We start from the raw sequence: 17,470 nt of genomic DNA, 5'->3' as shown, positions 1-17,470 counted from the left end.
GAAAAAATAAGTTTATGTTGGCCACTCAGAATGGTTCAACGGAATGAAACAGGAATATGGTTAGTCATATTTTGAGATACATACACTGCGTTTAATTATAGTATATTATAGTTTAGTGACCCAAAGCGGTTGGCGAATTATAACTATGTAAACTAAACCGATTTTAATGACATACATGTTTCCATTTCTAAGTCTTCGATTGATCCCTGACAGTAATTGCAATCGGCTCAGGCTCTTTTGTGCGTCATGCATTCACTGACTCACAATCGAATTGTGCCTCGACCAACCTGTCACAACGCGCCCATTCCCCTTACTGAGCAAAAGGGCAGGGAAGGACACGAAAAATAAGAATTTTAAACTAAAATTGGAATCGACCGAAAGATGTTTCGACACTCCTAGAAGACATTGCAACAACGTTTTTGGTAAAACATGATGTCGAGATTATTCACGTTTAAAGTTTCGCGCCACGCCCTCCGTTCACGTAAATGGACAAGATGAACAGCGCTATAACTTTGCTTCTACTGCTTAGACCTCTATAAAAATTTCAGATACTTTCTTAAGATTCTATACTTTAAGGTATATAGAAAAGTTCGTCTTTTTGACCGACCTCATCATATATAAACCCTTAACGAAATAGTCCGAAACCCAATAATAGGCTCATTACCCTACAAGTAAATAAGCAAATCAAATGTAAAAATCCTAAAAGTGCCAGGACACAACATGTGGCTTAATTTGATCAAAACGTAGTGTGCCTTGTCTGTTTTTCAAAAAGCGTGATATAATCGAGATAAAACCGTGATATAAACGAGTATTGATATAAACGCATAGTGATATAATCGAAACATTACTGTATATATATATATACTGTATATATATACATATATATATATATATATATATATATATATATATATATATATATATATATATATATATATATATATATATATATATATATATATATATATATATATATATATATATACATATATATATACATATATATATACATATATATATACATATATACATATATATATATATATATATATATATATATATATATATATATAAATATATATATATATATATATATATATATATATATATATATATATATATATATATATATATATATATATATATATATATATATATATATATATATATATATATATATATATATATATATATATATATATATATATATATATATATATATGTGTGTGTGTGTTTGGGTTATTGAACTTGGATATTTTTATCTCATATTCACTAATACTAGCTCTTATTGAAAAAGTATGGCACTTATTGTACCTTTTCTTATTTTTATACGAAAGCCAGAAAAATTTGCAGAGAAAAATGCATTAATACCTTTCAGTTAAGTGAATTTAGTATTCTTTTAGAACTTAATTAGTTTAAAGTTATACTACGTTAACACTACGAGTTAAATCGTGTTTTAAGGATATCTTGATGACACTTTCCTTGTTGCTAATTATTATAACGTGTTTTAACTCTGTAGTGTGAACATAGTATTATTGTTATTATTAGCATTTTCGTTATTTTCTTAAAATAGTAAATAACAAACTTCACCATTATTATCATGGAATTAATGCATCTCAGCAAGTTCTACAATTCTTTCTTTGGCTCCATTCAATTATCTCTTTTAGTTTCGAAGCAAAATCATTTTTATCTTCTCGTTTCATATGCAAAAACAATGATTTCGAACCCACTGCATTTGTGATGAGGTCATGCTGTGTTAACTATTAAATTGCAGTGAATTAAAAAGCGATAGGGATAAAGTATCATAATAAGTTGTAGAGAGTATTAAGGGGCACCAAATGAACAATAGTGACGATAAATTTAGTTGATTAATAATTAGAATAATTACAAAAATCACCAAAAAATGCAAATTTTGAGTTGTTTTACTAGTAAAAAGTCATGTAATACATTTCACTAAAAGATATCTGTACAATGCCCAGACGATTCCGGATCGATACCCGCTGCCATATCTGCAGGATTTCACGGCGATTTTGCAAGGTAAAACTATTTTCTCAAAAATTGACCTGCAAAAAGCGTTCTATCAAGTACCGATTCATCCTGAAGACATTCCCAAAACGGCCATTACGACGCCATTCGGACTTTTCGAGTTTTCATTTATGACGTTTGGTCTGCGGAACGCTGCTCAGATATTCCAGCGACTTATCCACGAGGTCGTTCGAGGATTGGATTTCGTCTTCCCATACATCGACGATTTGTTCATCGCCTCGTCATCGCCGGAAGAACATCGCGATCATTTGCGCCAGTTGTTTGAGAGATTAAAACAACACGAATTAGCAATCAATGTTGCAAAATGCGAGTTTGGTTGCGCGGAAATCTCCTTTCTGGGTCATTCAGTCACTGCCGCAGGAATCTACCCTCTTCGAGAATGAGTGAAAGCTGTTCAAAATTTTCGAAAACCGTCTAGTTTTTTGGCGATGATCAACTTTTATCGACGATTTATGCCAAATGCAATCGAAGCTCACTCCAGGTAATAAACGCAACGATCGAACTCCATTGACCTGGACCGACGGAACCACTGCAGCGTTTGAAAGGTGCAAGCAGCAACTCGCAGAGGCAACCTTGCTGGCACATCCTGCGAAGTCGGCCGAGCTGTCTCTCTGTGTGGAGGCGTCCGATTACGCAGCCGGTGCAGTTCTACACCAAATCGTTAATGGAAACGTTCAACCACTTGGATTCTTTTCCAAAAAAATTGACTCGGCTCAGCTTCGTTACAGCACCTACGATTGTGAGCTAACTGCAATTTACCTTGCGATACGACACTTTAAATAGATGGCGGAAGGACGCAGTTGCCACGTATATACGGATCACAAGCCAATCGTATATGCTTTCCATCAGAAGCTCGACAAGGCCTCCAATCGTCAAGCACGCCACTTGGGCTTCATCGGGCAGATTACGACAGACATCCGACACATTTCTGGCAAGGAAAACACCGTAGCCGATTTATTGTCCCGAATCGATGCAGTTCAAGCCGTCCCCGCCATCGATTTCGATGCCTTTGCTGACGATTAGCAAACCGATGAGGAGATTCAAAACATTGTTAAAGGTAAACAAAATACCTTTTTAAAACTATTGCTTTATACCATTCCAGGCTGTTCAAAATAATTGTTTTGTGATTGTTCTGGCAATCAAATTCGACCGTTCATTACGAAAGTTTTTCGTAACACTGCACGGCAAGCGACGCACAATCTCTACCATCCTGGTACACGTGCTACGGCTAAATTGATGACCCAACGATTCGTTTGATCTAACGTAAGGAAAGACAGCATCCCTTTCGCCTTTGCCTGCAGTGTCAACGGTCCAAGGTGACTCGCCACACTCAATCGCCCGTCACCCAATATATGCCGCCAGTTGGTCGATTCTCTCACATCAACGTAGACATTGTGGGACCGTTTCCCCCAAGCAATGGTTATCGTTACTGCTTAACCATCATCGACCGGTTCTCTCGATGGCCAGAAGCCATTCCCGTTCCAGACATGACTGCACCGACGATCGCTCATGCACTCGTCACCGAATGGATTGCTCGATTCGGCGTGCCTATCTACGTCACTACCGACCAAGGACGGCAGTTTGAATCATCTCTATTCTCCGAGTTGGATTGCATGTTAGAGATCAGCCACCTGCGAACAACGGCGTACCATCCGCAAGTGAATGGCATCATCGACCGGTGGCATCGTACACTTAAAGCAGCAATTCTGTACCATAACCCCGATCGGTGGTCTGATCACTTACCGATGATCTTACTTGGCCTGCGAACAACCCACAAGGAAGACATCGGAGCATCCCCTGCTGAGATGGTGTATGGTTCTACTCTCCGAATACCATCCGAGTTTTTCGTCGAAAACTCTGCCAATAACAGCGAAACAGATTTCGTCATCAAGCTACGAGAGACCATGCAGAATCTTAAATCAAAAGCAACAGCATGGCACGGTAAACGTGACGTCTTTGTGCATCGTGATCTACAAAGCTGCAAGCACGTCTTCATCCGCGATGACTCCATGAGACCGTCACTATCGTCCGCGTCCCCTTATGATGGTACGTCGAAGCAGCAAATAATCTTGAAGTCAAAGGTCGGATGAAAAACGTTTCGTAAATATACATATATATAAAAAAAAAATATATATATATATATATATATATATATATATATATATATATATATATATATATATATATATATATATATATATATATATATATATATATATATATATATATATATATATAGATATATATATATATAGATATATATATATATATATATATATATATATATATATATATATATATATATATATATATATATATATATATATATATATATATATATATATATATATATATATATATATATATATATATATATATATATATATATATATATATATATATATATATATATATATATATATATATAATATACATATATATATATATATATATATATATATATATATATATATATATATATATATATATATATATATATATATATATATATATATATATATATACTGCGAGGGTACTTGAATACTCCATACTTTTATATTTTTATTTGATATATCATTCAATTCTACACAACATCTCCAAAAATACTTTTGAACCAGATCTAGAGGCCTCGGAGATATTTTTTTTAAATAAAAAATCTATGTATACTAGAGTGGCTCGACATATGACATTTTCCAGCACAGCACTTTTTGAGTTCCTTTTGTAGTCCCAAATGCATGTGCAAAATTTGGGAGCGTTCTGTTGCTTCCCGGGTTTGCGCATTGCGTTCAAAGTTTGTATGGGATTTTATAGGGGGAAATCAATTATTTTGCATTCACGTTAATAAAGATCGCTCTTTCACTTAATATGAAAAACCAGCTATAGTTCAAACCTTGATTAACAACATTGTCAAAGACGATAACTAGCTACGAGTTTTCAAAAAAAATTATAACGATTTAAAAACTTATGGTTCAATCCAAATGCAGAAATTTATTATTTCTTCCAACACTGTCAGTACACCACCGACACCGATACTTTAAACCTAAATAAATGAGAATGTAATCATCGCAGAGACTTGGTACCTTTGAATAAAATATTCAGAATGAATTGCTGAATAACATAGACGTAGTCAGAAAATGAAAAGAAAGGGGGGCGGGGCTAGTGTACTCCCCAGTCCCCTTTTTAGATAGTTTAGTATAACATAAGGAGTACATCTTCAACGCAGGTTTATACCGCCGAATTAAAAATTAATCTTACGTGTTTGGGTGGTACTATTTAAGGGCTCCGCTGTTATCTCATTTAAAATGGTACTACGGTTTATATGTTTTACATATTTTAGAACCCTATTTCTTAGCCGTTCAGAGAAAAAAATAACATGCATATCAATAGATTCCTTGGAATCTATTGACATGTCTCGGAATTATTTCTATTGCATATTCGTTGGTGGATCTAGGAACGTAACCAGGATAGTTACTTCAAACAAACGTGTTTGATGAAATTGAGTTAGGTTCACACAAACCAGTGATGATGTTAGAAAATCTGAAATATACTTCAGGTTAGAACCCAAGAGGATTTCCAGAACTGGGTTAGTTTCAGCCGCAAGCAAGAGCAACACATAAGTTTTAGGTGTAAATCCTAAATGTTGTCCCATAGCAGCGATTGTAGTATGAGTGATATTTGGGTCTATCAAAATATTAAGAAGGTTCAGTCGTTCACATTTACAAGGACGTAATAATTCTTAGTCTTATACAAAACAATCTAAAAAATTAAAAAACTGGGGAGTACACAATCGCCTCCCCCTTTTCTTTTCATTTTCTGACTACGTCTACACACCCAATTCAGTTCGGTAATTTCAGCACAGCTGAACAGCCAGTAACATTTTTAAACTGATATCTCAGCAAAATGGCTTTAATTTACTAATTTTCTGCGATATATTTTCTGAGTTTCATCAAAACAAACGACACTTCTACTGAGATCTCGGTGAAAGCTTTGTTAGCTGAGTGCTCGGCTGTGTAAAACTCGGTAAACGTTGCGAAAAAAGCTGGGATTCGGTAGAATAAAATTAAGTGCGTATGTTATTCAGCAATTCATTCTGAACATTTCATTCAAACGTAACAAGTCTCTGTGATGACTGTATTCTCATTTATTTAAGTTTTAAATGTCGATGTCGGTGGTGCACTGGCAGTGTTGGAAATATAATAAATTTCTGCATTTGGATTGAAACGTAAGTTTTGAATCGTTTTAACAATTTTTTGAAAACTCGTAGCTAGCCACCGTCTTCCAGAAAGTTGTTAACCAAGGTTTGAACTATATTTTTATAAAGCTGGTTTTTCATATTCAGTGAAATGGCGATCTTTATTAACGTAAATGCAAAATAGTTGATTTCCGCATATAAAATCGCATACAAACTTTGAACGCAATGCAACCGGCTGCTTCCAAATTTTGCACATGCATTTGGGACCACAAAAGGAACTCAAAAAGGGCTGTGCCCGATAGTTTAAATCATTTTGAAGTTTTCCATATAACCGCGAACCACTATAATGTATACACCCCACATTCATGGAAACGATGTAATCGCATGGTAGTTCACCATACACTTCCAGCGAGTTACAGCAGCTGTGAATAAAGAAATCTATGATTTACTTACAAGCTGGGTGCAACATTCGTTTCAACTTGGGGGTTGTCCATTAACCACGTAAAGAAAATTCAGACATTGCAGACCCTTGCGTTCAAAAAAATTTTACCGGGCGTCATCTTTGGTTAGAAATTCCACTTCAATAAAAATCCAGGTGGTTTTAAAAGGGTCATATTTCGGCATGATTTATTTTTGTATCAAAAATACAGAAGAAGCACGAAGAGAAATAAGTGAAACATTTTTAAAGCTCTATTCGTTTTATTTTTCACAAGGTATTTCATTTCTTTAGCTACAGTTTAATACATATTTCTTCCGTCGAAAATGAAAACCGTTTGACAATAATATAGTTTTCATTTTGAGGCTTAAAACTATGGAATGACTGTGTTCCCAAAATTTGCTTTACACGTGTATAACGATTTTTTAACTTTTTTTTCCATGTTATTGTATTCGGATTCTGAAAAAGCTGATAGTGTATTTTTTGAATCTGGCTTAGAAATAGCCCATGAATAAAGTTCTTGGGCTGTTGTTATATGATGGCCTTGAAAACTCGCTTTCGCAGCGTTTCGTTTCAATACTCCTCCCAAAGCATCACAAGGACCCTTTCCATGACAAGTTGCGAAAAAAATCCATTCGGCATCAATGCCAAAATCTTTTTGCATGTTGCACAAATTAAATGCCGTCATTTTATTTTTGTGTTGGCTTCCTGATCCATCTGAGTAAAAGTAAAAAATAAACGAACTGCGACATGATTATGTTTAGTGAAGTCAGCAATTGAAATAAAACTAGTAAAACTCAAATCGTCCGATTCTCCGTCTTTAAAATAAATAGCACAAGCGTGAATAGTGGTCAAGGCTCCGAAAATGGCAACCACAGGCGAAATTATTTTTTTATCAAATTTTGCGTCAAACTGTGTTTTCCGTATGTATATAACCTCTAATATTAAAAAATATGAATGGTGATCCCAGAAAAAAATTTCATGTCTGTCATTTATGAAAGTTTTTTGATGCTACTTGCATGACCTGAAAATGACTAAAAGACCGTAAGGAGATAAAAAGGTAAACAAAATCCAAATTTTCAACTTTTTGCTTACAACCACATTTTTCTATCGTAGTCTAATTTAAATTTGATGATATTGCTTGAAAAATTTTGATGAATACGGATTATTGCTTATTTTCAGTTGTGAAGTAATGGAAACCAAATAACTTGTAACGCGACAGATCAAAAATTCAAAAAAGTTTTGTGTACCACAACAGCACCATGCATACAATGTCTAACCTGCATTTTTTCTTACTACTTTGGGTCTACTTTTTGAGACTGTATTGTGAAAACTTTAAAGTTTTATTAATTTTTAAGAAAACACAGTATCTTATGTAACGTGACAGATTTTTTCTGCTATAAAGCAATTCCATCAAGTTTGATTCAATTGCGTCAATATTTATTTTAGATTCGGTCGACGAAATACAAAAAATATTTCTCAGAGTGCACAATTAGAACCAGAACGCAGCCAATTCTAAAAGAGATGCACGATCTATCTTTCACACGAAATGATCAAACATATATCGTTCCCGCTCTTGTACCGCAGCGAGGATCTTTGGTCTCAAAGCCGCATGGATAGGTACAATTAAAACAGTCTGAACAAAAGTGGTGTGTGGTGAACAGCGCATGCTGTTGAAGGTTTCGCAATGTGAGCAATTGAGCCCATCGGATCGCAAATTTCTACTGTACTCTGGACAGCACAGCTATTAAACGGAATGTAAACCGCAGAACATCATTATACAACTGATGTTAACTTGCTGTATTTGAAGATTCAAGGCATACACGTCATTTCGATAATCGAACACGTGGAAATCGATCTCCCTGAAATCCATTGTCATCACGTGAATCATCCCTAAAAGGTAACAGTTAATGCCAATATCGTGCCTATTCTAACGTGTTGGTTACAGCTTTTTTTGCATGTTCGGATGATATCTGGGTCGTAGCATCGATCAAAGACCACGTACAGTTCAGACGGAAAGAACTGCTGCTTGACATCTCAAGGTCACAGGTAATCCGACACAACTATTAACTCTGAATGAGTTTTAATCATTTCGCATCATCCAGAAGCACATGGAAAGAGCCAAGTGTGGCAGTGCAGGATCACCCAACACCATCAAATTGCATGCGATATCACGAGGCGATACCACAAGGAAGACCAAAAGCCCTTCATCAGGTACAATAGTTTGTGTATGAGTGGCTCACAAATCCCAAACAACGAGAAAAACTTCGTCAGAGGGCTTTTTGTTTTCAGGCTGAACACTTAATTCTCACCCGCACGATAACGATCGTGTGACGGTAACAGCCGAGCGGTGATACCGATCCAGGGCAGTTAATGTGAAGCAGAGCAGACCACAATCACTTAACCCTGTTGCTCAAGCCATACGTTCCACACTACTCATCGAACGAGAGGACGGCGAGATCCCTAACGTATGCGTGGTCGCGCCACAAACTACAACGAGTGTGTGAGAGCCGCGTAACAAATAAGACACACGGGTGCGAAACACGGTTCGCGGACGCGGCTAGAGAGTGGACGTTAATGCAGATTTGCTACAAGCAGAGAGGTCAGCCGATTGCATGATACAACGGATGCGACGCTGCGAAGGCGGAAAAACCAGAGCAGCAGTTGCAGGAAAACGGGCCCCCACCGACACAATGCAGTACAAGGCGCTGAAGACTTAGTGAAAGAAGATTGTATGTATAAAATAGATGTAAGCGCATGTTGTTTATAGATAGATTATAGTTAAGCGAAAATCTCTACCGTACCTCGCATGTGTTATTTTGCTTAATTGAGCTTAGATTCCGCTACCTTAACCCTTTTGTTGGCCACTGATACTCCTGTATCGAGTGACATTGACGGGCCAGACCTACTGAAGTGACGGTTGCCTTAATACCTGTCAGTTAGTCCGCTGTTGCAGTCGTCAGATTTTGCGTCGTCTGGTCTCGTTCTGCAAGTTTGTAACAATGGCGCCCAAATAAAAAACCCACTTTCGCGTACAGCAAATTGAACGAACAGTCAGGTGAGTGATCAGTGAGTAATAAATAACTTTTCGGTGGATCATCAACAAGTGCATCATCATGGAGTTGGAGTATCTCACCCCAGAAGAATTGGATTTCGAACTAATGGTGAGAACAGTTCAAGGTTTGAGATGAAAAGATAGCAACTGGAAAATCACAAAACTATCACAACTCATCAGAAAGGAGAACAATGGAGGAGCACTTACACCTACATCGTCTTCACACGTGCTTTCGGACGTCGATAGCATATACCAGTGTCCAGCAAAATTACCACAAATTAGACAGGCTTTGGAATCAGCATTACGGAAGAAGGACGAAGGTCAGATAAAGATCTACAGGTCAAGGCTTTTACACTACAGATTCAGACTGTCTATTATATCGGATTCATTAATCACAGCAAATGCTAACAAAAAGCTGGTAAAGATCGACAAAACTCTGGAAAGAATTGAAGCTTTTTTAGTGAATATGTCGGTTGTGAATTCAGAACAACAAGAGAACGACCCCGATCCAGAAGAAGAGATCCAGAGACTCTTCAACGGCTCAAGATCGCCCAGCTTCAATCAAGCATAAAAGAAGGTTTCCAGCAGCAACAACAATTAGAGCAGGAACTTCAGGAACAGTTACTTCAACAACAATTGCAGCAACCGATAAATCAACCCGTCTCGGACGATCAGCGTGAACAAGAACAGCAAATGCATCAACAGCAAATGGAGAAACAGCAGCAGCAATTACAGCAGCAACAATAGATGATACGTCAGCATCAGCAACAACTACGACAGGAACAGCAGCTTAGACTTCAACAACAACGGCAAGGACAGCAGTTTCAACAATCACTTGATCAGATGCAACAGCAACGACAGCAATTGGAACGACAATTACACCAGGAGCAGATACAGCGACAGCAAATTGAAGCGCAGCTACGAGAGCAACAAAATCAAGGTGTGTTGCGGCAAGGTTTTCAGAACAACTCTATTCCGGGACATCAGTGATGTCCCTATCCTCTGTGCAGTAAAGAGAAATTGAAATTACTCCCCACACTCTGGCAAACAAAACGAGAGCGCTTCTCTTTCGTTCATATACACCACCGTATTTGATATGTGTAAGCGCATGTTGATGGCAGAGGTAAATTTTCATACACCCAACACTGGAACGATCTAGAGTGTGGAGAAGAGCTCTTGAAATTCTCAGTGGCGCGCTCAGATAAATTCGCCACAGCGCGCGCCCCAGAGTCGCTGTGGTGTATTCACTGGCGTGTGATCTTTGGTTTGTTTTCGTCTCACAAGCGGCAGTGCGGGTGAGATTGATTTAATTTGCACTGGTTGTTGCGTTGTGTTGTGTGGATGCCACCACCATCCATTATTTCAAGCTTATATGATTTTCTACTGAAGATTTCATTGCTTGGTAAAGCTTACGAGTTTATAGAGTGTTGTTACACTACCGTGGGAAACCTGAAGTATTCGAGCCTAGGGGCAAACAAGGAAAACATTTTACGTATCAATGTATCGGCTGGTATAAACAAAGTTTATAATGATCTGTAGGATCAGATTAATCGTATAACAGATGTAAGACGGGATTTGTACATCCACATTAGGACCGGCCTATTTTTTGTTCGACTGAATAACTCAATGGTAATTTAACTTATTTTGATTACGAATTTGGCGACGCCAAAAAGTAAAGTGATCCATTACAAGTAATGTCCTGGTATTACACTCGTTTTCGATTATTATCATACGCAGGCATTGTAATTCTCTCCCACTCACACGAGAAGAGTCTTATCCGATAACCAACTTTTCCGAGATACAGTCCACATAAAACAAGATAGCGCGTTATTGAAAATAATGACGTGCCAATTTAGAAGCGCTTCTATTTGACCGGTACAGTACTTTCAAGGGGTTACAGCACTGTAGATTTTTTTATACATTTAATTTTTATTTATTGTTTGAATTTTGTTTAATGGTGCTTTAGGATGCTGAAAATAATATTCCAAAAAATGAATCGCGAAAACAATAAATAAATATTCAAATTTTTCGCAACGCCTTTTATGTATACCCCGAGTATACTGAAAACGTTAACCGTGTTTTTCTCGAAATAATTTTTTTTGATCAGGCCGAAAATGTAACTCGAACAAATGATTTTTGATCAACCTAAAATTTTTACAGCATGTTCAAGATTACTTTCTCCAGCGATGTACGTGGGATTTAATTTTTTCATTGCATAATTTTTAATAAGCAATTTTGTGTCGATTTTTAACACGTTTGCAGCGTTTTTCGACTAAAAAATGTGCCATTTCGCGAAAAATCAAGACATAGAAAAAATCTTACGTACACCGCTTGCTGTCGTTCTAAGAAGTTTAAAAAGCTTTGGTTTTTGGCTCTGGATCAAAAATTACGGGACATAGAGTTCCGGCCGTGGACCCCTTCAAAAAAAAAACCCTTTCCTAGGGAGTGCCGTAATATCGTGGAGTGTGAGACAAACGACCGAAGCAATTGGTCATTGCACAGTGACGTCATGTACTAAATGTGACAGGTGGTGGTCCTGTTGATTACCCTTAACTTAGAGATTATTCATATTCTCAAAAAGATATATTGGGAAGCACTTGAAATATATTGGGAATCATGTTTTTGGAAGTATAAATGTTCTATAGAACGTCATACAATTAAATTGTCCTATTCCCTACTGTAGGAAAATGTATATGCAAGATCAAATAAGTGAACTAATTATTTGTTTATCAATTACTTCTAGTGTTCTCTGAATCGGTAAGTAGTTTTGCGGTAAAATTTCTTGGGAATTAATTATTAGCACTAAGCTTGTTTTAATGGATTCCACATTTGTTAAGTCCAAACTGTAAACAAAAGGACCAGCACCTGTCAAATTTGTGAGGTTAAGGCATTTCATACAATGGTCAATGCAACGAACACAATGCAGACTCTCTCGCTCAAACGGTGCGTTAATACACATACAAGCTAACGTGCAATAGACCGGTTCATATTGCCACTGGGTTCTACTATAGTAGACTTTTTCACACCACACATTTCCCCTTTTCTTACAGGAAAAACAAGAAAAAAAACTTCAGCAAAGATCTTGTTTTTTTTTATTTTTTCAGAAATCAAAGTTGTTCTTGTATTATACAATTTCATCTCCATCTCACATTTTGATTTTCGGCATTTAGTTGGGCATTTGTTTTTTGCATGTTTCTCCATTGATGAACTTTTTTTGTTTTAGTTACGTGACGCTTTACAGTGTGTCCTTCCTGGTCAGTAAGAAGTAGGCTCCCATTTTGCTCTGTTAACACAGTATACCGTTTTGAATCGAAACGAGATTGACCCTTTTCCCTTGAATGTCGTTCAAGTATCACCGTATCGCCAGGTTTTACTGAACAGCATTTCGCCCCTCGACGTCTATCTTCTCGTGCTTTTCCTTCCAATTTACCTTCATAATCTCTCGAATCAAGCAATTCCTCGACGTGCGCTGACTTTTTATGCTCCAACAAGGGAAGCCTCCGTTTAATTTTGCGACCCATCATTATTTCTTCCGGGGGCACTTTTATAACAGAATGAGCACCGGCATTGTAGGCATGAACTGCGTTCTGAAGCTCCGTCACATAACTGTTCCCACTAGACACTGCCACGGACATAGCTTTGTTGACGACTTTCATAAAGCTTTCAGCTAGTCCGTTTTGCCGAGGAAAGAAAGGAGTCGAAAAGATCGTTTGTATACCACGATCTGTACAATACTGCTTATATTCAGCCCCATTGAATGGAGGCCCGTTGTCTGTTTTTATAGACTTCGGAAACCCCTCCCTTACAAATATGTCGTCCAGGATCTTCTTGGTGAACGCTGTAGATTTGACTGGACGTGCGATTGCAAACCTGGATCGTAAATCAATGATTACTAAGATAGATATGCCTCCAAACTTCGCATATGGTCCATTAAAGTCCATCGCAATGACTTCCCAGACAGTACGAGGGACCAGTGTTCGCTCCATGGGTGTGTGCTTCTCTGGTTTTCCATTCACTGCACAGGCGTCACAAGATTTCACCCACTTTTCCGCATCACCTGTAATTCCAGACCACCAAACACGTTCACGCAGGATGCTTTGAAATTTTGCAGTTTGTGGGTGCCCTGCGTGAGTCACTTCTAGAGCTTTTAATCTAAGTTCCTCGGGTACCACGATACAACCGTTCTTTACGAGCAAACCTTCCTTAGAATATAAGTCACTCGATACAACTTTATATGCCTGTAGATCCTTAGGCCAATCTGACGATTCCAGTGATTCTTCAACCCGCTGGAGTGTGGTATCACGATTAGTAGCGTCTCTAATTTCCGTCTCAGTAAAAAATTCAACAGTGTTTGCTTCCAAATGGGCAATTTCCCACGGACTTGTTTCTTCGTTGAAAGCCTCATCGTGTCCACAATATAGGTGAGAAGAAGGATCAGCAATGTTCTCAAGGCCACGTATGAACTCAACATCATAGCGATAAGGACTGAGTCGTAACGCCCAACCATCTGCTCGACTCAGTGCCCTTTTAGATTTTTCTCGGGTTCTATTTAAAATGAAGGTTATGCCCTTGGCATCCGTACGCAACGTAAACTGCCATCCTAGTAGAAAATGCGAAAAATATTCTACGGCCCAAACAGCACCCAAAGCTTCGCGCTGGTTCTGGGCATACTTCTTCTCTGTGCTGGTGAGGGTCTTGGACGCAAAACTAAAGCTACCAGTACACTGTTTGTCATAACGTAAAATATTTGATGAAGCAAAATTTGATCAAATAAACGTGTTTGACAAACAAATTTGACAAGGCCAGTACACGAGATCAACTGTTTAACAAACTTTTTTCATCAAATATTTGCATTGATGCGTTACCGGACGTTACGCCTAATATTGTTTAACAAACATAATAAAACAAGTTTGATGGATCAGTACACTGTTTGTCAAATATAGTCAAACCGGCGTATACGTCAAACAAATCGCCATGCGAAAAAAATTTGTGTTGTTTGAACTTCATGAATTTTCAAGAGTGCAAACACATGAAATATTTGTGTTAGCGCAGGGATGCCGACCATTTTTATGATTGGTCGAAGCAACTATATCACACTCCTTTGTTCGTGATTATGCAGAGTGTGATCAAATACAAATTAAATACACCAAGGTCACATATAAAAGGGTAATCATTTTATGACTCACCACGCAATTAAATTTGTCTACCCTTCGTGTTGACAGGTCGAATTGTAGAAGAAAAATTAATTTGGAAGCGCTGTTCGATCAAAGCATGCTGTTCATATATGATTGAAATTTTCATTTCATTTGTTTTCATTTTATAGAGTACTTGGCAATCTGTAACTGCGTTTGTGTGTTCGACGATTTGTTTTCTTCCACCAATCACAGGTGGAGGAAAACAAATCGAAAATAGCTTTTCGGTCGGATTTTTTTTATGATAGAACCTGACCAACCGGTATAGACTTATCCAGCTGCGTTGGTACTGTGCCGTTTTGACGTTTGGATTGGGAGGAAAACAAACCACTCCTGGGCTTAAGGGGAGGGCGGTAGTATAAAATTGCGAGATCTTGGTGTGCGTATTTCAAACGTCAGATATCTATAGAGTACGTCTCCTGAATAAGTTTTACAGCGACACAGAGCATTTCAACACCATTATAAATACTTCAGGCGAGCTATTTCGAACGTTTAAATTGGTTGAGTTTTATGTATGTCAGCTGGAGGAAAACAAAACCCCAATTAGCGTGTGTGAAAGGAATTGCATATAACTTTACAGCAACAAGGTCTACCCAAAAAAAGTTTAGGCAGACTTCAATTGGACAAAAAATTAATAGAACGGGAATTTGAAAAATATTTAATCCTCTTGTATTGTTGGACATAAAAAACAGCGATAAACACGGTATGGATTTTAGTTGCATTTCTTGCTCACTTGTTTATGTACTTTCTCACATTTACAGTTAAGTGGCCATATTCCTCCCACATCTCCGACAGGTGTGGTTTCTGCGCTGGCCTATGTAGAGCACTCTTTCGGCGCGTGCTTGCCGTTACGGAAGACCGAAAGGAACAAATGAGGTGCACCCTGACGATGCCAAATTTCTCCATTGCTTCGCTAGTGCAATCTAACTACATTACATGTTACAAATGCCGCCGAACCCTCACACAGCAGCTAATTATTTCCGAAAGCTGCTTTCAGATTTGGCCTAGCGCGGAAGAAGTTGACATCAAAGTGGATCCAGAGTTAGTACACGAGGACGCGGACGATGAGCGATCAGATATCGAAAACGCAGTGGAAGATGCTGATGAATTAAACATTTTCCTTTGGAACCAAAAATCGAAATGCGCATCAAAGGAGAGAATGGGAAGATTTACGTTATTAGCGGGATGAGAGAGGAAAAAGTTGAAATGGGTGATTTGCAGAGCGTTTTCGTCGATTTATGGATCCGGATCGCAAGATGAAACAAAATAGTTCGAAGGGAGAAAAGGGATCTGCTGGTTTGCTGCTAAAGAAGGATCGTTCATTACCCATTCGGAACCGATGTCCATATTGTAATAAAGAGTTTGCGGACAAGTACCGGATGACGACGCACATTCGATGGCATACGAGTAGGATAAGGTTTTACTTATTTTCTTTTCTGTAAATTCCAATTATATACTGTTTACTGTTACAGGTGAAAAGCCCTTCAAATGTGTCCCCACTGTTCGAAAACATTCACTCAATCGATAACGCTGAAGATACACGTCAGGTTGCACATCCGGGAAAACTCCGTACGTGTGCGAATACTGCGACCGAGGGTTCACTCAATCCTACAATCTGACGGTGCACCTGCGAACCCAACACAACCAGATAATGGTATAGGACGCGAAGTCGACGTGCAGTCCGAGCACAAATGAGTATGTAGCAAGGTCTACCGATCGGCGAAAAGTTTCCGGCTGCACGAGAAGTTGCATGCCACCGGGAAACTGGTCGATTGTCGCGATTGTGGTAAAAAGTATAACACATATGTGTCCAAATGCAAGGCTTCTAATACCGACGTGAAGGAAAAGGTGTACTCGTGTAAAATCTACAGCCAAACATTCAAGCATCAGCAAAGCGGGGTGTACCACATGAGCAACAAAACCAAACACAAACGGTTCGACATAGAAAAACTCTAGAAAGAGAACTGCGGAGACTCCATTTTGGATCGATTGGATTCGCGTTTAGCTGTCAAAAAAGGAATCCAATCGAACATTGCCTATCCTTATAACATTGGACGTGTTGCCATACAATGCCGGGGCATACGTTCCCAAAAATGCTGTTTTTCTCTCCGCAGTTCTCTTACTAGAGTTTTTCTAGTTCGACAGAGGTTTTGAGAGATCTGGAGACGGACGAAGGAGAGGCGATTTGCCGAAGCTAAAATAACTTTCTCGTTCCCAAATTGTTAAAGCTACCAAGCACAACACCGGGCAACTTGAGCAATTAGTCCTGAGCATGTTTTTGACAAGGGGCGAGGATAGGGTATCCGTTTATTGGGTAGTATTTGGCGCACCAACATAGCGTAAATATCCAGCGCCAGACGCAGGTTCCGTTTGATGGATTCGATGTAATCGCTATCGACAGACTCTTCATCATCTCGACTTCCATGAGCTTATTAAGTACTTTATGATGAAATAACAATAGTCAACACAGGCTACGGTCCGACCAGGATGTAGAATTCAACTAGATACATTCGACAATAATACCACGCAAGACTGGCAGTATACTCAAC

At 38.2% G+C, this 17,470-nt stretch overlaps 1 protein-coding gene and 1 pseudogene across 1 annotated transcript; both read left to right on the top strand.

Moving 5' to 3' along the window:
• Window positions 1–3,398: 3,398 nt before the first annotated feature.
• LOC131687777 (protein NYNRIN-like) lies at window positions 3,399–4,136 on the top strand. Its single transcript, XM_058971870.1, has one exon. It carries the CDS (start codon window positions 3,399–3,401, stop codon window positions 4,134–4,136), a length of 738 nt encoding a protein of 245 aa, XP_058827853.1.
• An 11,612-nt stretch (window positions 4,137–15,748) lies between these two features.
• LOC131690296 (zinc finger protein 544-like) lies at window positions 15,749–17,055 on the top strand (annotated as a pseudogene).
• The last annotated feature ends 415 nt before the right edge of the window (window positions 17,056–17,470 follow it).

The sequence above is a fragment of the Topomyia yanbarensis genome, chromosome 3, assembly GCF_030247195.1.
Source record: "Topomyia yanbarensis strain Yona2022 chromosome 3, ASM3024719v1, whole genome shotgun sequence".
NCBI lineage: Eukaryota > Metazoa > Arthropoda > Insecta > Diptera > Culicidae > Topomyia > Topomyia yanbarensis.
Note: the sequence above shows the minus strand (reverse complement) of the source record. Positions and strands in the feature narration are given on the sequence as shown.

Bases quoted from the DNA above. Each gene is read 5' to 3' on its own strand.
- LOC131687777 (XM_058971870.1), top strand. From the start codon at position 3,399: ATGCCGCCAGTTGGTCGATTCTCTCACATCAACGTAGACATTGTGGGA.